Source organism: Maniola hyperantus, chromosome 19 (genome assembly GCF_902806685.2).
Source record: "Maniola hyperantus chromosome 19, iAphHyp1.2, whole genome shotgun sequence".
Classification (NCBI taxonomy): domain Eukaryota; kingdom Metazoa; phylum Arthropoda; class Insecta; order Lepidoptera; family Nymphalidae; genus Maniola; species Maniola hyperantus.
The window spans coordinates 11,240,143-11,264,084 of NC_048554.1; the positions used below are offsets into that span (position 1 = coordinate 11,240,143).

At 38.6% G+C, this 23,942-nt stretch overlaps 1 protein-coding gene across 5 annotated transcripts in view; it reads left to right on the forward strand.

Annotated features, from left to right (window-relative positions):
• Npc1a (Niemann-Pick type C-1a) overlaps nucleotides 1-23,942 on the forward strand; it is a 62,347-nt gene that overhangs the window by 12,436 nt on the left and 25,969 nt on the right. For 3 of the 5 annotated variants that reach the window (XM_034978703.2, XM_034978706.2, XM_034978705.2), the window contains exons 2-7: nucleotides 5,985-6,107; nucleotides 16,606-16,825; nucleotides 18,805-18,884; nucleotides 19,176-19,382; nucleotides 20,150-20,342; nucleotides 22,950-23,024. In XM_034978703.2, coding sequence (XP_034834594.1) covers nucleotides 5,985-6,107; nucleotides 16,606-16,825; nucleotides 18,805-18,884; nucleotides 19,176-19,382; nucleotides 20,150-20,342; nucleotides 22,950-23,024 — 898 coding nt within the window. The remainder of the gene's footprint in view (nucleotides 1-5,984; nucleotides 6,108-16,605; nucleotides 16,826-18,804; nucleotides 18,885-19,175; nucleotides 19,383-20,149; nucleotides 20,343-22,949; nucleotides 23,025-23,942) is intronic. The other 2 variants (XM_034978707.2, XM_069505164.1) reach the window with 1 other exon arrangement.

A 23,942-nucleotide genomic window follows, 5' to 3' on the forward strand; every position in this document is an offset into this window, starting at 1 on the left:
TTTTCCTTTTATCAAAGATATTTATGTAAAAACTAGAGCGGGTAATAGAAATTCATGATTTAGTAACTTTAACTTTCCATCGATAGGTATATCGCCGTGTGCGAGTCCGACACATAATAATATATTATTATCTTTAGAATGCAATGGAGCCGAGGCGCTGCGTCATTTTTGATAAATAATTAATAATTACTCAAACGTGACATACGTTAGAAGTTAGTGTAATGAAAACAAAACATGAAGGAGATTCAAAGGCGTACTGCCATCGCTATGCAAAAGTAAAGCTTAGTTTGAGTTGTTATCAAACAAAAAGACCCTTCGCCTCGACTCTACTCTACTCTACAGGCACAGTAGTATGTAAGTCGTCAAAAAAAATATTGATCTGTGGAGACTTTAATGTTGACATTTTACTTAACACCTCCTTTACAGACAGATTACTTAACTTATTTAAAAGCTTTGATTTAGGAAACAATTTTGTCGAGCCTACACGTGTAACAGCACATTCAGCTACTTGTATTGACAACATTTTTGGTGATTGTAAAATTGTCAAAAAATCCATTATCACCAATCTTAGATCTGACCACTGTGGACAAATGATATCTGTTCCCAGCTGTCAACAAAATACAATAAAAGTAATAAAGTATAGACCAGTCACCACTAAAAAAGTAAGGCAATTCAAACAAAAAAATTTATTTACTTTACCTACACTTGACCTTACACAGGATGGTCCGGATGAACACTATAACGCGTTTTTTGACCTTATCAATTCCCAATTTAATTCTGTTTTCAAAGTCGTAGAAAAAAGGTTGTTTAAAAATCTTAAATTTAGCGATTGGGCTACTGTTGGCATTTACAAAAGTAGGAACAAGCTGTTTGACTTGTACGCAGAAAAGCAATATAATTATACTCCAGCATTTGTTCAATATGTAAGAAATTATTCAAAATTATTTAAAATTGTTTGCGTACAAGCAAAGTCTATTCACATAAAGCAGAAAATTATTAATTCTAACAATAAAATAAAAACAACTTGGGACATCATTACGGATGAAACTGGGAAACATAAAATGGAACACAAGAAATTGGAACTTAAAATTAACAACCATATTATTGATTCCGATTTAGAAATTGCAAAGATATTTGAGGACTTTTTCCAAAACATCCCAGTCACCACTACAAGTTCCCTTAACTCGTCGCCAACAGAAGCCTATAATCTTCTCAGGAGCAATGTTTCTGAGTGCAGTGTATTATTTAAGTTTGAATACGTTACCCCACATGATATTATTAAAGTATTCAAATCTTTACAATCCAAAAAAACAGGAGACTTATGGGGGATATCAGTAAAAATAATCAGCAATATTATTGATATTATTGCTCCGTATCTTGCTCTAATTTTTAATGAGTCTGTAGATTTAGGATGCTTTCCAGATCTTATGAAATGTAGTAAACTAATTCCTCTTTTTAAATCGGGCAGTAAAAATGACCCAAACAATTACAGGCCAATATCAATTTTGCCGACTTTAAGCAAGATATTTGAAAAAATTATGCTCAACCAACTGCTCCGACACTTCAATCTGAATAAATTACTTCACTCTGAGCAGTACGGTTTTACTAAGGGTCGATCAACAATTGATGCGGGCGCAATGCTTTTAAAGCATATATTCGATGCGTGGGAGAACTCACAGAATGCCATTGGAATTTTCTGTGATTTGTCTAAAGCGTTCGATTGCGTTGAGCACGAGACTTTTCTAACTAAATTGAGCCACTATGGAATTAAAAACACTGCGCTTAGCCTCATTGCGTCTTATCTGAGTGACCGTATACAAACCGTATGTGTAAATGATGTGAAGTCATCCGGATCACCCTCACTAATGGGCGTTCCTCAAGGCTCTATACTAGGTCCCTTCATGTTCTTGGTATATATAAACGATTTACCATATTTCGTTCATGATACTTGCAATATTGTGCTATTTGCAGATGATACGTCCCTAATTTTTAAAATCGATAGAAATAAAAACAATTTTGACGATGTAAATAATGCCATATCGCGGGTCACACATTGGTTTACTGTCAACAATTTACTTTTAAATGCAAAGAAAACCAAGTGTGTTATATTTTCTCTGCCCAATACAAAGGCGACCAAGGACATTAACTTAATGATAAATAATGATATGTTAAAAGTGGAGGAGACCACCGTGTTCCTGGGAATCACGTTAGATGCAAAGCTTCAATGGAACGCCCATATATCAACACTTGCTGGTAAACTCAGCTCTGCTGCTTATGCTGTTAGAAAGATTCGACAGGTAACTGACGTGGAAACTGCAAAAATTGTGTATTTTGCCTATTTCCACAGTATTATGTCTTACGGAGTCTTGCTGTGGGGTAAAGCGGCAGATATTGGGAAAATATTCGTATTACAAAAAAGGGCAATACGTGCAATTTATAATTTAAAACCGCGCGATTCCCTACGAGAGATATTTAAGGAAATAGGTATTCTTACAGTAGCTTCCCAATATATATACAATAATATAATTTTTGTACGACAAAACATTCACAGTTACAAAAAAATCAGTGATCTCCATGATAGGCAAACTAGAAACAAAAATAAGCTAGCTACTCCTGCGCTCCGCCTCTGGAAGGTGCGAAAGTCATTTGTGGGAATGAGTGTAATATTTATAATAAAATTCCACAAGCAATTTTAGACTTGCCTTTACACAAGTTTAAAAAATGTGTTAAAAGTATGCTCCTAAAAAAAGCATATTATACAGTCGCAGACTATGTAAACGATAAAAAAGCTTGGATTTGACTCGCTCCAGCAATGCACGGGGCTGCAATGGCTTGTATAGTACGGTATAATAACATTGTAAATTGAAAAATTAAAAAGAGCAACCGCCGAGTTTCTTGCTGGTTCTTCTCGGTAGGAACGGCATTCCGAACCAGTGGTAAATTAAACCTGACTATTCATAAGCACTTTTAAAAAGTTTACATGAATAAAAAAACATTCTATTCTATTCTATTCTATTCTAGTAAACCTGTGCTTCAGGCGTGCGTTGCATATAACGCTCGCTCTGTCACCATTCAAATTTTCTTTGTTTAAACAGAGACAGCTATGTGCGGTCTTTAGGGAGCTCGCCCACGTGATCTCGACCGAGTCATCTTGCAAGGCGTTCAGAGGTAGTCACTACAGCGCATGACTGTATCGATGCTACATCGCGTCTGTATCGATGCTATATCGAGATAATAGCGATGCAAAATCATTGTTACGTGGGAAAAGGTATACGACCAGCCGCAGCATCCCTGTCGCTGTCTTTTAGCGACTGTAGCGCTACTGAATCGCCGTAAGCGACCTCCCTGAAACCGCATAGACTGGAACTGTTCGCTGCCTAGCTAAGGGCAAAATAGTCAAGTGCCTTTTTCTTGATCTATGACTCTCGAAACTTTGTCCTGTCTGTAACTGTAACGTTTAAATATCTGGGCCTTTTATGTAATCGGATTTGAATTGCGTTTCATATGAAATACTAGGTGTCTTGAAATAGAAATGTATGAGATAAAATGCTATTTTATTTGCATACATTACCACGTTCACGAAAGTTAGGGAACTTCTAACAAAACGTCGAAGCCTCGACGTCACTGGTAGGCGTCAAATGTTAGTACATTCGACGCAGGTAACCCTATTTTCTTTGATTTTACTTCACCTTTGGCTAATATTTGACATATCGTCGATTCAGGATCAAACCGAGAGTTCCCTCACTCTAGTTATTACTATTTTTAATTTAAGTTCAGTTTTTTTTTCTTCCCCGTGAGGTTTTCCGTTATTGGAATAATCAGCTCTTAGTTATAACTTATAAGATGTGATGTGTGAAAAAATCTTTCTTTCTATTAAGTATTGTGTGGTTGAAGCGCGGTTGCCTTTTCACTTTGTCTTTTAAGGGATTTCAGATATTATATGGCTGGGAGGGGCGTTCAACAGCTTAGAGCGTTTGTGCACTCATTCGTATTCGTTTTCGTAAAAATAAGATTCGAAGTGGACGTCATACAAAATGTATGTACGCCTGTGTTTTTGCCACTCATTTGATTCGTATTTTGACGGATCCATTTAAATACGAATTAATTGAGTGCACAAGCGTACGATTATGAAGTCCAAGCTCCAAAATATATTCGATGGAAGACTATATTGTTATCAATTAGTGATGATTGTTGTCAAGCGCAAAAAAAATACGTCTTTCTTGTATAGATACCTTCACTATCTATCACTATCAGTCGATTGTTTGATTTGAAATGTTCTTTATGTTTGATAATGATAATGTTATCAGGTGTTAACATTACGTTCAATGATCTGGCAAGATATTGTCGGTTATCATATTATGGGCGGTTTACACGGGCTTCGTAGCTAAGCGCTTAGTACTTGTCACTATATACTAAGCCTCAATACGACAAGTGAAAAGTAACCGTTTACACGTTGGAGCCAGTAAAAGTTATTAGTGACCAGACATTCGAAATGGAGTGACGCTGATTTTGCGCAGTGTGTTTAAGCAATATTCAAACATTATTATTTCAAGCATGATCGAAGAGCTTGATAGACAAATATTAAAAAGAAAACGTTTGTGGATAAGACAGTGGTTACTGCGCAGAGATGAACGGGGCCATTCTGCCAACTTGTCACTAACTAACTTGTCGATTGTCGAGCTGTGGCTCTACCGCGGTTGTTTGACAGCTACAATGTCACGATCGCAATCATCTCTGATTGGTTAATGCTCGCTCACTATTGGCCACAATGCATTTTTGCAACAAGAATCGCACAAATTCAGCCAATCAGAACAATTGAGATTGTAATAATGATTGATGCAGGTTTTAAACAATCGCCCTACAGTTTCCACACGGTTAGCAAGCGCAAGTGCTTAGTAAATCGTGGTGGGGGTATTGACTTGTTGCTTAGTAAATAGAAGCCCGTGTAAACCGCCCATTACTTATCATTGACCGTCCACTTTACTTTTTTTCTTATTACGCAAAAACTAATCATCAGTTCTGTTTTCGTTTTTGCTAGCGTTCTGGTTACACTTGTATATCTCTACCAAGAGGGAGAGGCTATAAATAATAATAATTTTTCCATTTGGCAAAGTACCGGACCTTTAGGTCGAAAAAATATCGGGCCTAATTCTAAATTCATTTTATTCAAAGGATCTAATATCACCTTTGAATTTTCTTTTATCATCAAGGGCGCCGATTCTGTTATCTTTCTCTAAACTAACTACTTAAGGGTTTCTTTTTCCTTTTGAGGCACGGAACTCTAAATATGATTATTTCATACTAATAAAGCGCCTAAATTAAATTGTATGCAATGATATTTGCATAATAGTACTCTCTCATATTAAGTTGTGATAGGCTAGTCAATAGTGGTTAGGACGTCCGCCCCCTTATTAGAGATTTGGGGTTCGATCCCGGGCTCGGACCTCTACATTTTCGGAGTTATGTGCGTTTTTATTAAAATATCACTTGCTTTAAGAGAAAACTGCATGCCTGAGAGTTCTCCATAATGTTCTCAACGGTGTGTGAAGTCTACCAATCCGCACTTGGCCAGCAACCCCTTCTCATGTTGAGATTCAATCCATCGCGATGGATGCATCGCCGGCTCACTACAGAACACGGGTCTCGTACTCTGTAGTGAGCCATCGATGGATTGATGATGATGATGATGATGATGATGACTCTGTCATAATAATTGGTCGCTTTAATAATCATCATCATCATCACCATCAACCAATAGACGTCCACTGCTGGACATAGGTCTCTTGTAGGAACTTCCACACGCCACGGTCTTGCGCCCGCCTGGATCTAGCGGCTCTCTGCGACTCGTCTGATGTCGTCCGTCCACCTAGGGGGTCTTTCAACGTTGCGTCTTCCGGTGCGAGGTCGCCATTTCAGCACCTTGGGACCCCAACGTCTATCGGCTCTTTCATAATACTAATAAATAAAATTATCGTTCTTTACAGATTCCAACCGCGTCCGCCGAAGGGCATTGCATCTGGTATGGCGTGTGCTCCAACTCGACGTCGAAACAGAAGAACTGTCAGTATGAAGGCCCTGCCAAGCCGATACAACAGGGGGACGCAATGGTAAGTTGAGGAATGTTTTGTTGCAGTCAATCTTCTAGCCCAGAAAATTTGGTGAATAATGAAAATATATGGTATTTTCCTACTTTTGAATTTGAATTGAAACTAGGATAAAAATAATGACGTACGCTGAAAAAATATTAAAATCCAACAAAGATTTACAAAGTTACAGGCATTTTAATTTTGGAGTGGGAGGGTCTTCCATCCCTTTCTCGCAAAACGAAAATTTGTATGAAACTGCACGAAGCTACTGTGGCATTAGTAAGGGGTGACGTCAAAATGCTATATCGCTATCTAGTCTAATCAAAAATATTTAAATGCTTTTTTGTTATTTGATCGATTTAATTAGTTTGTTCAGTTTACGTCATTATATTTATCCTAGTTTATAGTAAAGTAATAAAAAAATGGTATCAAATACCCAATTATCAATATACCTACCTAGATTGACTGACTAATGTATTTCCTGTTTATGATAATTATTGATAAACATATGAAATATGTGTAAAGCAAATCGGTTTGTGGAAAACTGATATCAACTTCATGTAACATGAGCTTAATACTTATAAGGTTTATAACTTCGATACACTTCTTAGATAAATAAAATACGTATTTATTTATTATTTACTAGACGATGCCCGCGACTTCGTCCGCATGGATTTAGGTTTTTAAAAATACCGTGGGAACTCTTTGATTTTCCAAGATAAAAAGTAGCCTATGTCCTTCCTCGGGATGTAAGGTAACTCTGTACCAAATTTCATCAAAATCGGTCGAACAGACAGACAGACACACTTTCGCATTTATAATATTAGTATGGATTAATTTCTTAGGCATCAGTGAATTTTCATTTGTCCATCTGTCCGACCGTCTCTCAGAGTCTGCACTCTGAGGTATTGGGCAAAGTCAAAGTGCACTCTTAGATCTCGGCTTTAGGCTAAGATCTATACAGCGCACTTTGACTGTGCTCAGACTTAAGACTGAGTTAAAACGAGACAGATTTATGTGAGAGATATAGCTCTGTCTCATTTTAACTCTATCTTAAGTCTAAGCTAAGTCAGAGTGCGCTCTATAGATCTCACCCTTAGATCGGGGCGAACCACTAGTTAAAATATGAAAATTACCTTAAATTGCATCGATGTATTCAGTAGATGATTGGAACGTTCCTGAACCCCCCAAGGGCGGTTTACAGACCACTAACTGGGTCAGCTGCGAGGTTACTTATCCGCCAGGCTATATTTAGCATGTGCATGCAATTGTGACGTCAAACCGAGCCTTCTCTCTCACTTGAGCATTCGGAACTTTACTGACATGGATGTTATGATCTCTGCTGTTCGATTGCGGTCAGCGTTGCCAGTTTTTTTAATTGCCAAGTTGGGATTTTGGAACTTTTTGAGTGAAAAAAGCGGGATTCTTTCGTCGAAAGCGGTACATGTTAAAAAACGCATATAATCAGAAGTTTTTAAATATTTATCTTTTTATTTGAATTCAAATGACGTCTACGTGACAATATATAGCAAAAATCACGCGCTTATCTTCATTAGGTACGCTCCAGGCGGGCGGCCAGTCCACACTTCCCAACAAGAAAATAGTACTCCTAAAGATATCTTAGAGACAATAAGACATCTTACAGATTTTTTCTTGTCGGGCGTGTCTGTGCCACCCGCTCACGTTTCCTCAGCACGCTTCACACACGGTCGAGTTATCCCCGAAAAGCGGGACTGAGCCTGTCCAGCGCGGGACATTTGATTTTGACTTGAAAAATTGGGACGTCCCGCCGAAATCGGGACGTCTGGAGGCAATCGCCTCTGGTTAACGCTCGCTCACTATTGGCTACAATGCATTGTTGCAATAAGAATGGCACAAATTCAGCCAATCACAACAATTGAGATTGTAATAATGATTGATGCATGACATAACACTATGTACACGTTGTTAGGTATATATCATAACATATTGCATGCTAATAGGCAGAATTTGGCTGTACCTTTTTGTTTTTTGTAACATCTCCACTGTTTACCCAGATTCGCAATAAAGAAATTTGTGTGTAAAAAAAAAAAACTTTAAATAATATTAAGACGATCGCTCCACACTTGAATTGCTCCCATAAAAAAAGAATGAATAAGTTTCGCAAGGAATTATTTTTATAATGATACTAAGTATAATCCGCGACAGGTCGAGAAGGCAATTGGGGAGGGAACGCCTTACATACCCACACAGCCCCCGCACTAATGCGGACTATAGTAGATATTCGAATTCACATATTATTATATATCTTATTGATAAAATTATTCTCGGCGCACACTTACCGTCTAAAGACCAGTGGCCCTACCGCGGTTGTTTGACAGCTACAATGTCACGATCGCAATCACCTCTGATTGGTTGACGCTCGCTCACTATTGGCCACAATGCATTGTTGCAACAAGAATCGCACAAATTCAGCCAATCAGAACAATTGAGATTGTAATAATGATTGATGCAGGTTTTAGACAATCGCCCTACTGTTATTATTAATTTTAAACATGTTTAAAATAATGCCAGCCCTGAGGTATTTAATCCTAAATAAAAGAGTAGCCGCATTTTTAAGGGTTTTTAGAGGCCGTTTACGCAATTTAGATTGGCTTCAATCCTTGCTGGGCTTTAAAGCTTATTAGGACAGCAAAAGTTAGCCAGGATTTTGTTATTGGGAATCCTGAAATATCGTCATGTACGTATTCCGAATCCATAACGATTTACGAATATAAGTCCCGCAAATTGCTATTGCGCTGGAACCATATCTCATTAACATCGAAATGACGTCTTTGACGTCAGCCGAAATAAAAATATACCATCAGCTCGACACTTCAGTCTAATGTTGACGTCACTGAAATGGTGGCCACGCGCATTAGCAATTTGCGGGACTTATATAATTTGACATCCGATTCATGTTTTTAATATGTGGTGCCTTATCTGTCTGACTCATACTTCTGTGTCATAGACCTTATACGTAACTACTAATTAGTCATGTTTTGTCGCATATATTAGTTTACGCTAAGTTATTCTTTATTACTATTACGTCATCGAAGTGTTAAATATTATATGGATGGTACGCGACAGGTCGAGATGGTAATCGGGGTGGGGACGCCTCGCACACCCGCCCCGCACTCGCGCTCACTCGGTGCGGAATAGCGCGGGTGTGCGGGACGTCCCCCGCCTCATACTCCGATTGCCATCTCGACCTGTCGCGTACTATACATGGCACAATTTGGTTGGTCGGTTGGTAGTCTTCCATGCGCGAAAAAATCATCTACGAATAATTATTTATTACTAGCTGCCCCTTCGAACTTCGTACCGCCTAACAGTCGATTCTTTTTCAGAATTTTTTTTAAATTTTTCTCTCCGTAAGAACCATCCTCGTACTTCAAGGAATATTATAAAAAAGAATTAGCGAAATCGGTTCAGCTGTTCACGAGATTTGCGATCAGCAACACATTCAGTGATTCATTTTTATATATAGAGATTATTATTGCCTTCACAGACCACCAAAATCGCAGTAGGTATCCCAAGGCTATATGTAAATAAAACTAATTGATAATGAATTGGTTTAATTAAATAAACCACGCGGTCATGATTTATATAGTAATTAGATAAGGCTAGCCTTAAGTTTTATTGTATTAAAAAAAAAAATAGTAAAAAAAAAAAAAAAAAAATTTAAATAAAAATACAACAGAGATTGATAATAAAAATACCTACTTAATTGATTTTTTTTTGTCATAAACAAAGCCACGTGAGTATTTAATACCCAATTAACACTAAGGAACGATTTACACTAGCAGCGAATCGAAGCGAATTTCTAAAATATTACATAGCATATTGACATCTATCTTCACTACGGAAAACACAAACTTCTTGCCCAGATTTTAGTTTGAATTTATTGCTTTACAATAGTGAATATTGGAATTTCACCCTTACCACCTGGGTGTCTGGTGCACTTCGACCGTCCGCTGTGCCAGATCCTTCTTTCCACGCACATGCAAACTGTAGAACCAACTCCCATCGGCGGTGTTCCCACTAGATTACAACATGGGGTTATTCAAGGGGCGCACCAACAAATTCTTAAAAGGCCGGCAACGCATCGGCAGTTCCTCTGGTGCTGCAAATGTTCATGGGCGGTGGTAATCACTTAACATAAGGTGACCCGCCTGCTCGTTTGCTCGCTATCTCTATTAAAAAAAAAGATAATAGGTCCAATATGCTGTGTCAAATTTTAAAAATTCGCTTCTATTCGCTGCTTGTATACATCAACCCTAAATTATTATAATTTGATCGAATTCTAAAAGTCTCTGGGCAACGGAATTATTTAAATATGCAAAGAAGATCAAGTGATATGAATATGAATATAGAAAAGCGGCGTATAGACTCTTAATCGTAAGCAGGACTCGATGTTTTTGGACCATTTTTATGGTTCCGTACTTCAAAAGGAAAAAAGGAACCTTTGTAGGATCACTTTGTTGTCTGTCTGTCAAGAAAACCTATAGGGTACTTCCCGTAGATCTAGAATCATGAAATTTGGCAGGTAGGTAGGTAGGTCAAAGTCTTATAGTACAGGTAAAGGATAAAATCCGAAATCCGCGAATGTGTGGTCATATCACAAAAAAAAATTTAAATGTGTTCTATAACTAATAATAATTAATATTTTAAATTTTCAAGTAAAGTGGGGTTTCATATGAAAAGTCTTTACCTGAACATTCTAAAACAGATTTTGATTTATTTTTGCATACTTTACATGAACACATTTAAATTTATGTTAACATAAATTTCTACTGACTATAATTATTTCAGATTTTTCGACTAATAGTAAACTTCGGAGATAAGGGGGGGGGGGGGGGGAATGATATTTATTTCTACATTTTGCACGATAAATCAAAAACTATTAAGTTTGCAAAAATAAATAAAAATCTGTTACGCTTTAACTAACGCTCTAACTATGATAGTTTTTTTTAATTATCAACAATAAACCTCTACCAACAAAGTTAGTTGTGCGGTTCATTAACAAAAGTGGTTCTTACTTTTCTTTTGCTTCTTCTGTAATACGGAACCCTCGATGCGCGAGTTCGACTCGCACTTGGCTGGATTTTATTTTGTGTCAAGGCTCTGTATTACTCAATGTTTCAATATAAATAAAATAATATATGAAAGGTTAAAGTTTTAACTATATTGGTCGGAACTCGGAACGTTAACTCTGAAGTGCGAAGTACCTAGTTAGACGTCCAATGTTCAGCAGACTACGGCCCTAAACACTTCTCATTTTTGAGAAGAGGCCCGTCCTCAATAGTGGGCCGGCAATGGGTTGATCATGATGAATAGCTGAGCAATACAATTTTACATTTTAACAGTTAATCATAGTTATGTTTCCTTCTTTTTTTATGTTTATAATTCAATACGCCAGAATATTTCGCGGGCGTTCTGCCAATACGATAGAAATGTTTCCACGTAGGAGTTTAGGATTAAAAATCAGTGTGTTAAAGTTCAAATTGTTGGTAATGTCCTAGGTTTAGTTGTTTACTTCGACGACGCGATGATGCAGTCACCTCCTAAGCGGTAACCTGTTGTAACTCGTTGATAAGAGCGTATACATGGAATTGTGCAAAAACAATAATAATAGCGTATAGCGCCGCCCTCCTTCCAGCAGGTGGTATCTATTAACGCACAGCTCAAATTACTTGTAAATCAATGACTGGACGGATTGGGCTGGAATTTTGTATGCAGATAGCTATTATGACGTAGACATCCGTTAAGATTTTTTTTAAATTCAATCTAAGGGGATTGAAATTTGTGTAAACCACGCACATGAAGTCGCGGAGATAAGCTAGTTATCAATAAAGTGATCTTTTCCTGGCACTTATAGAACTGTAGAAGTCGCAACTCGCAGTGCAACTATACAAACCTACATAGGTATACAATGGGGCCGATTCTCTTGTACACAATCTCTAAACTAACTTAACAGGTCTAAAAGTGCTATCCTTTTCCGCAAGCAACAATATGAAAGGTATAGCAATAGATTTAGACGTGCCATTTTAGTTTTCGAGTAGTTTAGAGATACAACGAAATTAGCCACAGTACATATTATGTCATTTAAAACAATTTAATTAATTATCGGGAGCAAAACAATACGTTGAAATCTATTATGTTGTTATCTAATCTCCGCTCCAATTATTATTATCCGTAGATCGTTTTCCATTCATCTTTTTTTCTGGGTCACTGTTGACCCAGAAGAAGATATCTGATTGAGAATAAGTCAACGTAATTGACATTAATTTGTGATTAATTTGTTTATAATGGAATGGTACATATTTATTCTATTTTCCTTGTCAAAATCCCTTTATTGTGCTCCCTCATTCTTCAGTTCCTTCCAGCAGGGTGATTCGCTAACTCAGTGTTCAATGATGAATGGTAGCCACCGAGCTCATATTTATTCTTAATCCATTGAAGATTTTCTACGAAAAATCATTTTAGTATCACTCAGTGAAGCAGTGATGTAGAATCAGCCAATGTCAAATGACTTCTGTGGCTATCATTCATTGTTGGATACTGCGAATCAGTAGGCTGGTCGACTTCTAAATGCAAACATGTTTAGTTTGCGAAATACCGGCAATGCAGTCCACAGTTATTAGTTAGGTACATTGTGGTGACGGTTCCAGATTGTTCCCAGTTTAGTAACGACGCGAATGACTCTATAATTGATGTCAATATGCCCACTTAACCGAAATTAATGGAAGTTAAGTACGATACAATGGCATGTGCACCCGGTGAACTTTCCGGATGGCCCGCATTTTGGTATAGTCCGAGACTGGTCGAGATGGCGATCGGGGTATGAGGCGGAGGGACGCTCCGCATATCCGCACGTGACCCGCGCTCGCCCGCACCGGGTTAGCGCTGGTGCTGTGCGGGTGTGCGGGGCGTTGCTATTAACATTGTTGTTGTTATGTTAAAAATACTGATACCCATTAAAAATTAAATATTGTCGTTTCTTTATTATATTTATTTAATTCAAATATGTATTTGTTGTTCAAGTGTAAGATTATAACTAAAATTATACACAAGTTTCGTTTCACAATCAATCTCAACTATGAAGCCCCCATGTATGGGAGCCCCCCTGAAATAAAGCTTTTTATATTTTTTAAATACAATATTCGGCTGAAGGCCATCAGTTTACATATTATTATGTTTAAATTTGAAGTAATTATGTTTAGTAATTCAGAAGTTATAAGGCTGTGACGGACGGATAAGTGCAATTTCACTCAAATATGCTCAGAAAAATTCAGCCAATCACAACAATTGCGATCGTAATAACGATTGATGCAGGTTTTTCGGAATCGACCTGTAGGTCTGCTACACTGTAGCTGTCAAGTTGCGTCCGAGTCAGACTCTGACTTGACCGGTTTTGTATTTTTTAGGATTCCGTAGTAAAATCAGAGAGTTTCGTCTAGAAATTTGTGTAGTCCAAGTGGGCGAAACCGCGTGCATAAGCTAGTTGATTGCAAGAGGAGTTTATTTGTAGCGCGCTCCATACAAGCGTAGCGTTGTCTTTAGGGGTAGGGTAAACTTTAGTACCTAAAACTTAAAAGTGACTTTAAACCTAGATTTTATGGAAATCTGGCAGGCCACAGACAGCTTTAATTGATTAATTTTGCTGCGACGGCCTTATCTAAAGAATAATGTTTTTATCATAGGTATTGTATTTTTGTCATAATAAGTCTCTCGAGATATTTTATCAAAAAACGTGTGGGTGATACGTAAACCGTGAAGATACTATGTTATGGCATCGTAATAGCACGTAATAGTTTGTCTATGAACAAGTCACGTGAAATCTACTAATCCGATTGAGAAATTTAAAATGCGAAAACTTATATTCAGACCTATATACTGCTCGTTGACTTAACTTTCATCAAAATCGATCTAGTATATTCTAGATTCAGTGACCCATCCGGCTTTATCCAAATCAGTACCCTTATTATAAATGCGAAAGTGTGTTGGTTTGTTGGTTTGTCCTTCAATCATGTCGCAACAGTGCAACGGATTGATGTGATTTTTTGCATGGGTATCGACAAAGACCTGTAGGGCGATTGTCTAAAACCTGCATCAATCATTATGACAATCTCAATTGTTCTGATTGGCTGAATTTGTGCGATTCTTGTGCAACAATGCATTGTAGCCAATAGTGAGCGAGCATTAACCAATCAAAGATGATTGCGATCGTGACATTGTAGCTGTCAAACAACCGCGGTAGGGCCACTGGAGAGTGACATAGGCAAGTTTTTATCCTGGAAAATCAAGGAGTTCCCACAGGATTTTTAAAAAACCTAATTCCGCGCGGACGAAGTCGCGGGCATCAGCTAGTCAAGTTATATTTCCGGGCAAAGCTGAAGTCAAACCTAACTATATGTATATGTACCTAGAAGGTATATTTATATACGTAACCTGTTGCAAATTACAGTAAATACGCTTCTCAGGTCAAGGTTTACAAAACTCAAAACAAAAATAAATGTTTAATGGCAGATAATAATAACAGATCTTACATTGTTGAACAGATTGATAAAAATATGGATAGTAACCAAATAAGTGAGCAGTGACATTGAAACGTAACTATTTCCTGTATTTAAATACGTATTAGTGCCAAACGATTTATGCCCAAAAATCGTCTACAAAATTACATTAATTGTGTTTTACGGTTAACAAACGATATTTTAATTGAAATAATCACAGTACACTGTACGCGGCAGAAAGTAATGTACATCGACATTTGGAAGGAGATAGCAGATTTGTAGAGCGTTGTCCCTGTCATTGAGACCGACAAAACGTCATATAAGTATGAGTGACACAGACAGAGCTCTACAAAGCCGAAATGTCATTCTAAAGGCCGATGTACATTACTTTCGGCTGCGTACTATACATCTTAGGCTTCAATTTGAGTTTAGACTATAGTCTAAATTTGACTCAAATTGACTGATAGAGACCCTATAGGGTCTGTAACTGCAAATTCCGTTAATCATGATTTAAGTAAGACAAAATCTAACCAATACGGATGTATAGTCCGCGACAGGTTGAGATGGCAATCGGGGTATATGGCGGGGGGGACGCACGTCACCACTCGCCCGCACTGGTTTAGCGTGGGGGCTGTGCGGGATGTTCCCTCCCCAATTGCCATCTCGACCTGTCGCATACTATAGGTATGTCAGTTTTGCCATAGTAGTAATGAGGTGACTGATGTTTCTATGACAAATATCTGTATAATTCTCTGCTTCATCAGTTATTTATCTCTCATGATAAACGAAATACTGATTCAGGACCTATCGTCTAATCTCTTATATTCACTTGTACTCGTATTCGTTAGATAACCCCTCGGTTAAATACCCTGATAAGTGACTAAAACAAAGACTCTCGTCAAGAACTAAATTATAAAAGGTTTATGAATCATTTCCTTATCTTTTATACGCATTTAAAACGTTTTATATTTTAAACCACAGAAAAAAGGTTTAGTAACAAGTGTAAATTAAAAATTTAAATCACTCCCATGATATGAATTTATGTGGGTCTACGTTTCAAAAATCTGACGTCCTTGCACATCATCTTCCTTCTTCAGCATCAGACTTTTATCACTATGTGTCTACGAACTACTCGTATAGGGACGAATTCAACGAGTACAAACTCGGTGGACTTACGTTTAATAGTGCTAAGTTTCTGATCTCCTGCAAGTTATCGAGGAGTTAGTTAACTCATAGGCTGCAGCATCATGTCAACGATACCATGGAATGGCAGTGCATGGGAAGTGTGCGTGCATGTTGGACCAATCAGTCGCAAGCAAGCGCTCGCATTTTTTTTTTAAATTCCTTATAGGCAAACACTTGACCGCAATCACACCTGATGGAAAGTGATGATGCGGCCTAAGATGGGACGCGTTTACTTAGAAGATGCCTATTCACGCTTGTTTTAAAGATACCCGGGTTGTAGTTGGTAGGAAATACTTTATGTCCATACGCACACATTTACTGTAGCTTACTTTTACCAATACGACTTAAACACAAGCATGAGAATAGAATAGAATAGAATGTTTTTTTATTCACGTAAACTTTTTAAAAGTGCTTATGAATAGTCAGTAGTTAGTAGTAGTCAGTAGGTAGTTTTAATTTACCACTGGTTCGGAATGCCGTTCCTACCGAGAAGAACCAGCAAGAAACTCGGCGGTTGCTCTTTTTAATTTTTCAATTTACAATGTTATTATACCGTACTATACAAGCCATTGCAGCCCCGTGTATTGCTGGAGCGAGTCAAATCCAAGCTTTTTTATCGTTTACATAGTCTGCGACTGTATAATATGGTTTTTTTAGGAGCATACTTTTAACACATGAGCCACTCGCCTTCGTGAAATGCAAGAACTACCATGGGTAACAAACGGAAAAGAGCTGATAAAATTCTTAAATAAAATAAATCAAAACAATTTCTTGCAAATATATTTCTTTGGTTTTAGAAAACCCTGCAGATGTACTGCCCGGACATCGCGGCCGGGGGCGTCTCGTGCTGCGACGAGAACCAGCTGAAGAATCTCGCCGCCGGCATAACCGTGCCCTTGGATTTCCTCTCGCGGTGCCCGTCCTGCGTGGACAACTTCCTCAAGCACATATGCGGCATGACTTGCGGGCCTAATCAGAGCGACTTCTTGTTCCCCAACCAGACTGCTCAGTTCAACTGTGAGTATTGACTACCACCAGGAATGTGCGGAGTGAGAGATGCACGTGAAAGCTACTAATAGGATCTGCTACATTTCTACAGCTTGGATTTCTTTAGAGCTACTGAAACAGAGTTTCATAATGAAGAGATCCTATAGGTGATCCTGTAGGTCAGATATTTGTCATAGAAGTTTGTGTCTGAGGTGCCGATGTCTCAACAGAAGCTAAGTGGCCTACCTGTTCGGGGTGTTGCACTGCTGTACAGGACGATATTGCCTACACCATGTATAATGATACCTCGAATAAACATATCCACTTCCTGAATGTGCGGAGTATGGGATGGGAATGTGCGGAGTAAGGGATGGGAATGTGCGGAGTAAGGAGTGCATGTGAAAGCTATTAATAATAGCGGCACATAAATACTAGTTTCTAGAACGGTTCCACAAAATTACATCGAGTTTGAGTGGTTAATAGTCAAATGAGAACCAAACTACGTTTGTATGGAGAGAGTGACTGAGTGCCGTGAAGTGAAGATTGAGTAGACTTCTGCACATTCATGTAATTACATGTCGAGGAAAATGTATGAAAATTACGTGATTGGGAGAGGTTCGCGTGACGACTGACGGGAAGTTGACATTCCATTAATAGGTACCTATCACGTACCTATTAATGGTACGTGATAGGTACCTACCATTAAGATCAAGATCAAATTATCTTCTAAATATATAAAAGCGAAATACCACTCACACACTGACTAATCGCGAAATCTCAGGAACTATAAAGCTTACAAACTTGAAATTTGGAAGGTAGGTTCTTTCTAGGACGTAGGTGTCAGCTAAGAAACGGTTTTGAAAAATTCTCCCCCCTAAGGATGTGAAAGGGGGGTTGAAAAGTTATATGAAAATCCTACGTTATTAAAGTTAGAGATATGAAAATTGGCATTTAGGTATTCTGGGTTCCGTGCCTTAAGGTGAGACTGGGTGAGTAGGTAAGTGAGGCCTTTTGCAGCGGGAAAATTTCAGATCTCATGAGAAACCAGAAATTTTACGCGAAGTCGCGGGCAACTGCTAGTAGTACTATAATTTGATCTTGAGCGTGCGTGGAATGAGAATGCTCTCGAAGACGACAATACGGTATTTGACAACTAGTCAAATCAGTAACTTTTTATCAAACGTTAAAACGCGCACTTACTGCCATACTCAGAGTCGCTAATCGTTACTTAAGATTGAGTTAATACGAGACAGATTTATGTGGGAGATATAGCTCTGTCTCGTTTTAACTAAACTTGAGTAACGATTAAGCGACTCTGATTACGGCTGTTAGTATGCGATATTCTATGAAATACTGGAATGTGACTTCACATCATAATGACTTTATTAGTTTAAACGATAATTTAAAATAGTTGTTACACTTAAAACTAACAAAGGACGTGAACTTTACGTATTTTGGAAGACCCTTTATTTAATACTAGCTGATCCCCGCGGCTTCGCCCGCGTGGATTTAGGTTTTTAAAGATCCCGTCACTCAGGAATAATGTAGCTTTCTACTGGTGAAAGAATTTTTAAAATCGGTTCAGTAGTTCCAGAGATTACCCCCTACAAACAAACTTAACGACATTACCTCTTTATATAATAGTATAGAACACTGAGAAATAATTTATTTTGATGTAGTCAAATACCCAATTATGAATAGATCGTTCAGAAGTTCATTTATCACTACCCGTATTATAATAACGCAAAAGTGTGTTTATTTATTGGTTTCTCCTTCAATTATGTCGCAACGGATTGAAATGTTTTTTTGCATGGGTTGGTTAAAGACCTGGAGAGTGATATAGGCTACTTTTTGCCCCGTAAAATCAAAGAGTTCCCACGGGATTTTAAAAAAAGTTTAAAAACTAATTTCACGAGGATGAAGTCACCGGCATTAGCTAGTTTTTATATACATATAAGAAGAATAATGATGATGATGATAGTAAATTCTTCTCTTCTCTTCTTTTCCAGCTACGCACAAGATGATAACGGTGGTGGACTACCATCTCAGCGCTACATACATGAATACTACATTCAGCTCGTGTAAAGATGTAAGTTTGTATTTTCTAAATATATTTAAAAGGAAAAGGTGACTGACTGACTGATCGATCTATCAACGCAGAGCTCAAACTACTGGACGGATCAGGCTGAAATTTGGCATGCAGATAGCTATTATGATGTAGGCATCCGCTAAGAAAGCATTTTAGAAAATTTTACCTGAAAAAAAAGTTGTATTAGTTCTGTTAACTGGACTAACAAGGACAAAAGGCACTAGTCTTCCTGATCCACTTGTTTAATAGCATTTTAAGGAATGTAATAACTCTGATTACATAAATTTTCAGGTACAAACACCATCCACAAATCAGTTGGCGTTAGATATACTGTGCGGGGAGGCGTACACTTGCACGCCTCAGCGCTGGTTCAACTTCATGGGCGACGCGAACGTGCCTCAAGTGCCCTTCCAGATCAACTACATCAGCGGCGACGCGCCAGTGGACGGGTTCACGCCGTACAACCCGCCCACTAGATCCTGCAGCATTGGCTTACCGGTAAGTTTGCCGAGTACGATCGTAGCCCGAGTGTCTGGTGGACTGTGCCACGTGTCTACCGAGACTCCGTTGCACATTACCTGCTGCAGCCCTGCTCTGATGCACAAACGTAGCATCCACCTAGGGAAACACATCGTATACCCTGAGGATGTTACTTCAATCCCAGTCAAAAAAAGTGCTGCTGTGGCGCCCACAGGATTTGACAAAGAAGAATGAAGGATGCAAACACAATAGATCGGAGACGGTCGCAGTGATACAGGGATTCAAGAACCTGCATAGCCCCAAAGTATAACAAGAAGAAGAGTGTCTGGTCGGTGGCTACGGTCGTGGCTAGTTACCACCCTACCGGCAAGCTGTCGCCGCCAAGCAATTTAGCGTACGATGCTGTGTAGAAATCAATTAGGGGTATGGATTTGATAAAAACTGTCATTACCTCTTACGCAAGTTAGCCCGCTTACATCTTAGATTGCATCATCACTTACCACCAGATGAGATTGCGGGTGAGGAATAACTTACAATGGACTTTTAAAAAAACAGCGTTTCTGTTTGATACCTGTGGGTAGAGGGTAGTATAGTAAAAATATAGTAAATACTTTCATGTGAGGCTGCAAACCTTTTAATTGAATATATCTTGCGTTTTGGCTATTCTGTGTTGGGACTGGCTGCCGTGAACGAAATTTGGTCAGGAGAACGTTATTATTACTTAGTATCTGAGCTGTCCTGGTGGAGAGATCTCTTGAAGCGCTAACAGCTGTCGTCATCCACAGGGCCAGCCGGGCTGCTCGTGCCTGGACTGCGAGGCGGCGTGCCCCGCGCCCGCGCCCTCGCCGCCGCCGCCGCGCCCCTTCAGCTTCCACGGCGCGGACGGCTACGCCGTGGTCATGGCCATCGTCTTCCTCATCTTCACCACGCTCTTCCTCAGCGGCGTGTACTGCTGCAACACGCAGGACAACGTCGTCGGTGAGTGTACCATTCTTCTTAGTCGTAACACTCTTGACAGAGTGGTAGGGGGCAGATGTTGTGCGCCTCATGAGCATTCGCCGCTGCTCCCTGCCTATGGCCAGGTATACTCATACAAGAGACCGCAGACGGTCGTCATCTTCGGCGGCGAAGACGCTGTGTAGAGGTTTGAGATGTGTATTGCCCTACAAGAGAAGGCGCATTGTCGGTCATGATTTGATCGTCATGGGTGGTTAAGTGAATTGGGTATTTTCCTACTTTTGAATTTGATAAATATTATTACTATATTATAAACTAGGATAAAAATAATAAAATCCAGCAAAGATTTACAAAGTTACAGGCATTTTAATTTTGGAATGGGAGGGTCTTCTATCCCTTTGTCGCAAAACGAAAATTTGTATGAAACCGCACGAAGCTACTATGGCATTAGTAAGGTGTGACGTCAATATATCGCTATCTCTGTCTAATCAGAAATATTTAAATGCTTATAACTTTTTGTTATTTGATCGATTTAATTAGTTATTTCAGTTTACGTCATTATTTTTATTCTAGTTTATAATAAAGGAATAAAAAATTGGAGTCAAATGCCCAATTGCACGGTGAGGAGTAAGCTATTTATCCCACAATCCGTGCCACGGAAGTTAACAAAATGTGGTGATGCGCTTACTTCACTTCCCTTTCATTTGACTTCTGCACCGTTTTGAATTACCGCTATCTGTTTTTTTATTATTATTTCGTGTCACCCTACACTTTTGCAACACTGCCGTATACTTTGGCAGACAATTGCAATAGTCTAGCAAACAATCCATAGTATAATATTATAAATGCGTAGGCGTGTGTGTCTGTCTATCAGTTACTTTTTTGCGGCTCAACCACTGAACCGATATTGACGAAATTTCGCACAGATATAGTTAGCATCCTGGAGGATACTTTCTTTCCTAAACCCACGCTGACGAAGTCGCGGACGTCAGCGAGTAGAAAATAAAATTGAAGGTTAAAAATAAAATTAAAGGGGCATGCCTTTAGGGGAGCTCAATGGGAATGGTCAGTAAATATCGCGATATTCGTGTTAATGCATTAACTGTTATTAAGAATTTATTTTTATATTTTAGCGTTTAAAGTATTGTGAGTGATTTCCATTATACATATACCATACACCGGCTTTACTCATGTATTTCGTCGACGTTAGCCCGACTAGTTTCGACTGAGTCTCAACCGCGACGCGTGCGCGTACTGAGTCCCTGTGAAAAAGGACCCCGGATGGGTTCGAAACTAATCGGGCTAACGTCGACGAAACACGTGAGTAAAGCCGGTGTATGATATATGTATGATAAGAATAATATAGTGATAAATAATAATCAGACTTAGCACGATAGTAAATCGCGATATTTATTGAAAATCAGGGCAATTATATTCCGGAGCATCTCTTTATAGAGTTTAAGATTTTAAGTTAATAATGATATTATCCTTACTAATATACACAGAGATATTGTTGAGGTGAAGGTTTATAGATTACAATAACATTTGCCTTAACCATAAAAGCAGTTATTCCTATATTTTTACATAGATTAAAGGAAAAAGTTAGACGTGAAACTGGCTGCTAGTGAGTAACTGAAATAAGTGGAAAAAAGCCGATTTATAAAAGCAACGCGGCTGCACTTTATGGGGACAATCATATTAGCCGCAAAATGCCGCGCGGAGGCAGCGCTGCAGCCGCGCTGCATTGTCCTTTGGCCCTTAGAACGAGTTTGTTCTAGCAGTGTCCATATATTTTTTCCTTTAATGTGTGCATTTTAAGGTTTTCACTCTAATTATTGAATAGAATTTTATTGAAATATGATTATTTGTACATATTTATATTGTACAATTACTAAGTATATAAAACATAATATATTATTTACCAAAAACATCGACAGACTTCACATTGGCCCTCACTTGCGTCAAGTGTAGCAAGCAAATAATTATTGTTATTTAGCTTTTAAGTATTATACCACTAAATTAATGTGTTACGTGTACCTATCTACTGTCGACGGCATTGGTGTACGGTACGGCAAACTTATGATTTAAAGTTCATGATTACACCTAAACTTGTTGTAAAATGTACATATTCTTCATAAATAAATAAATTATTTATTAATATTATAAGCGAGTACAGTACTACCACTTTTATAGTTACGCCGATGTACTTGCGCAGAAATCTTATTTTTGAATGGCGCGGAAATATATCAGCCAATCGTAGCGCGCGTCCGTCCGCTATTGGTTGTTGTAGCCTATGCGCCATGTTTTGTACGCGCGAATTATGAGCGAGATAGAATTAATCTCTGTTGTACTTTGTTTAAAATCTTAACGTCAAGCAATAAGGTCTGTATTTCATTAGTGTACATTCGGTTTTAATCAGCGTGAGGTTGCGCTTTTTTGCGCAAAACGAATGTTGCCGATGTGACTTGTAAAAGTGATAGTAGTGCCTCGGAGAGCACGTAAAGCCGTCTTGCCTCTAACCTCTCTCCGGTCGTGTCGGATTTCCGTCCCAGCGGGGTATGAGTTTGAGTAGTATAGTGAAGTCTGTCGGTGAGTTGGGTGCGGGCACTAACAGTGGTGTGGGAACAGATGGGTGGGCGCGCGCGGGCGAGCTGCGACGCGGCGGCGGGCCCGAGACCAGTCCGCTGCACAGCCACCGATCCAGTACGTATCATGTGTGTAGTGTGCTGTCTGGGAATCTTGGGCTTCAAGCTTTTATAGTAAGGCCGTTACGAACGTGCAAACCGGGTCATAAAACATTACGATTAAGGGTTGTGAGAATGCCGCAGAAGTTATCGATTCCGTTCGGACGCAGATAGTAGACGCAAGTAAAAAGTTTGGCTGCTTTATGATTTGTGATCCATTTCGCACGTTCGTAATGGCTATAGTACCTAACTAAACATTCACTTAAGGCTGTTTTACGCCGAAGCAACAATGTAGCATGCTACAAATGGAAACATTTTTTTTACGGCCTCAAGCAGGACGCGTCAGTCTATTTTAGACCAGTGATAGAAAAACCCTATTTTACCGCAAGTTACCTAGGGAATCCTCAACATTAAATACTTAATTTCAGAAATAAACTTATTGATTGTTGTATCTATGCACAGTTTGATTTTCTTGAGATTTCGCATATGTATAGGTTTGCTTTGTAATGTATAGACCCCTACCAAGAACGGATTTTTAGAAATTCCCCCGAGTTAATCTGTGGCAGTCGTCTAGTGAACTGTGAGGTGTGAAAGCTAAGCTGGGGTCCAAGATTTTGTGCTTATTTTTTGAAAGTTTATCGGTTTTTTAAGAACTATTTTATTTGTTTAAACAACATACGCACCTGTTTGGATAGACTAGTAGTAGTGGTGTTTGCATGAAGTTTTTATTTTCTACCACATTATTAACTGCATGAAGTATAACTAACTAGGTTATATAATAAACAGTTTGCAATAATAATAATTTAAAGACTTAAGTATTAAAATGTGTTTTATGTGCATTTGATTTATTATAAATAGATTATGTAAGAGTTACGTCCTAGTTTTATAGATATTTGTTTTCATTGTTTATTGGTTATAACTTTTGTCCTGTCTATTG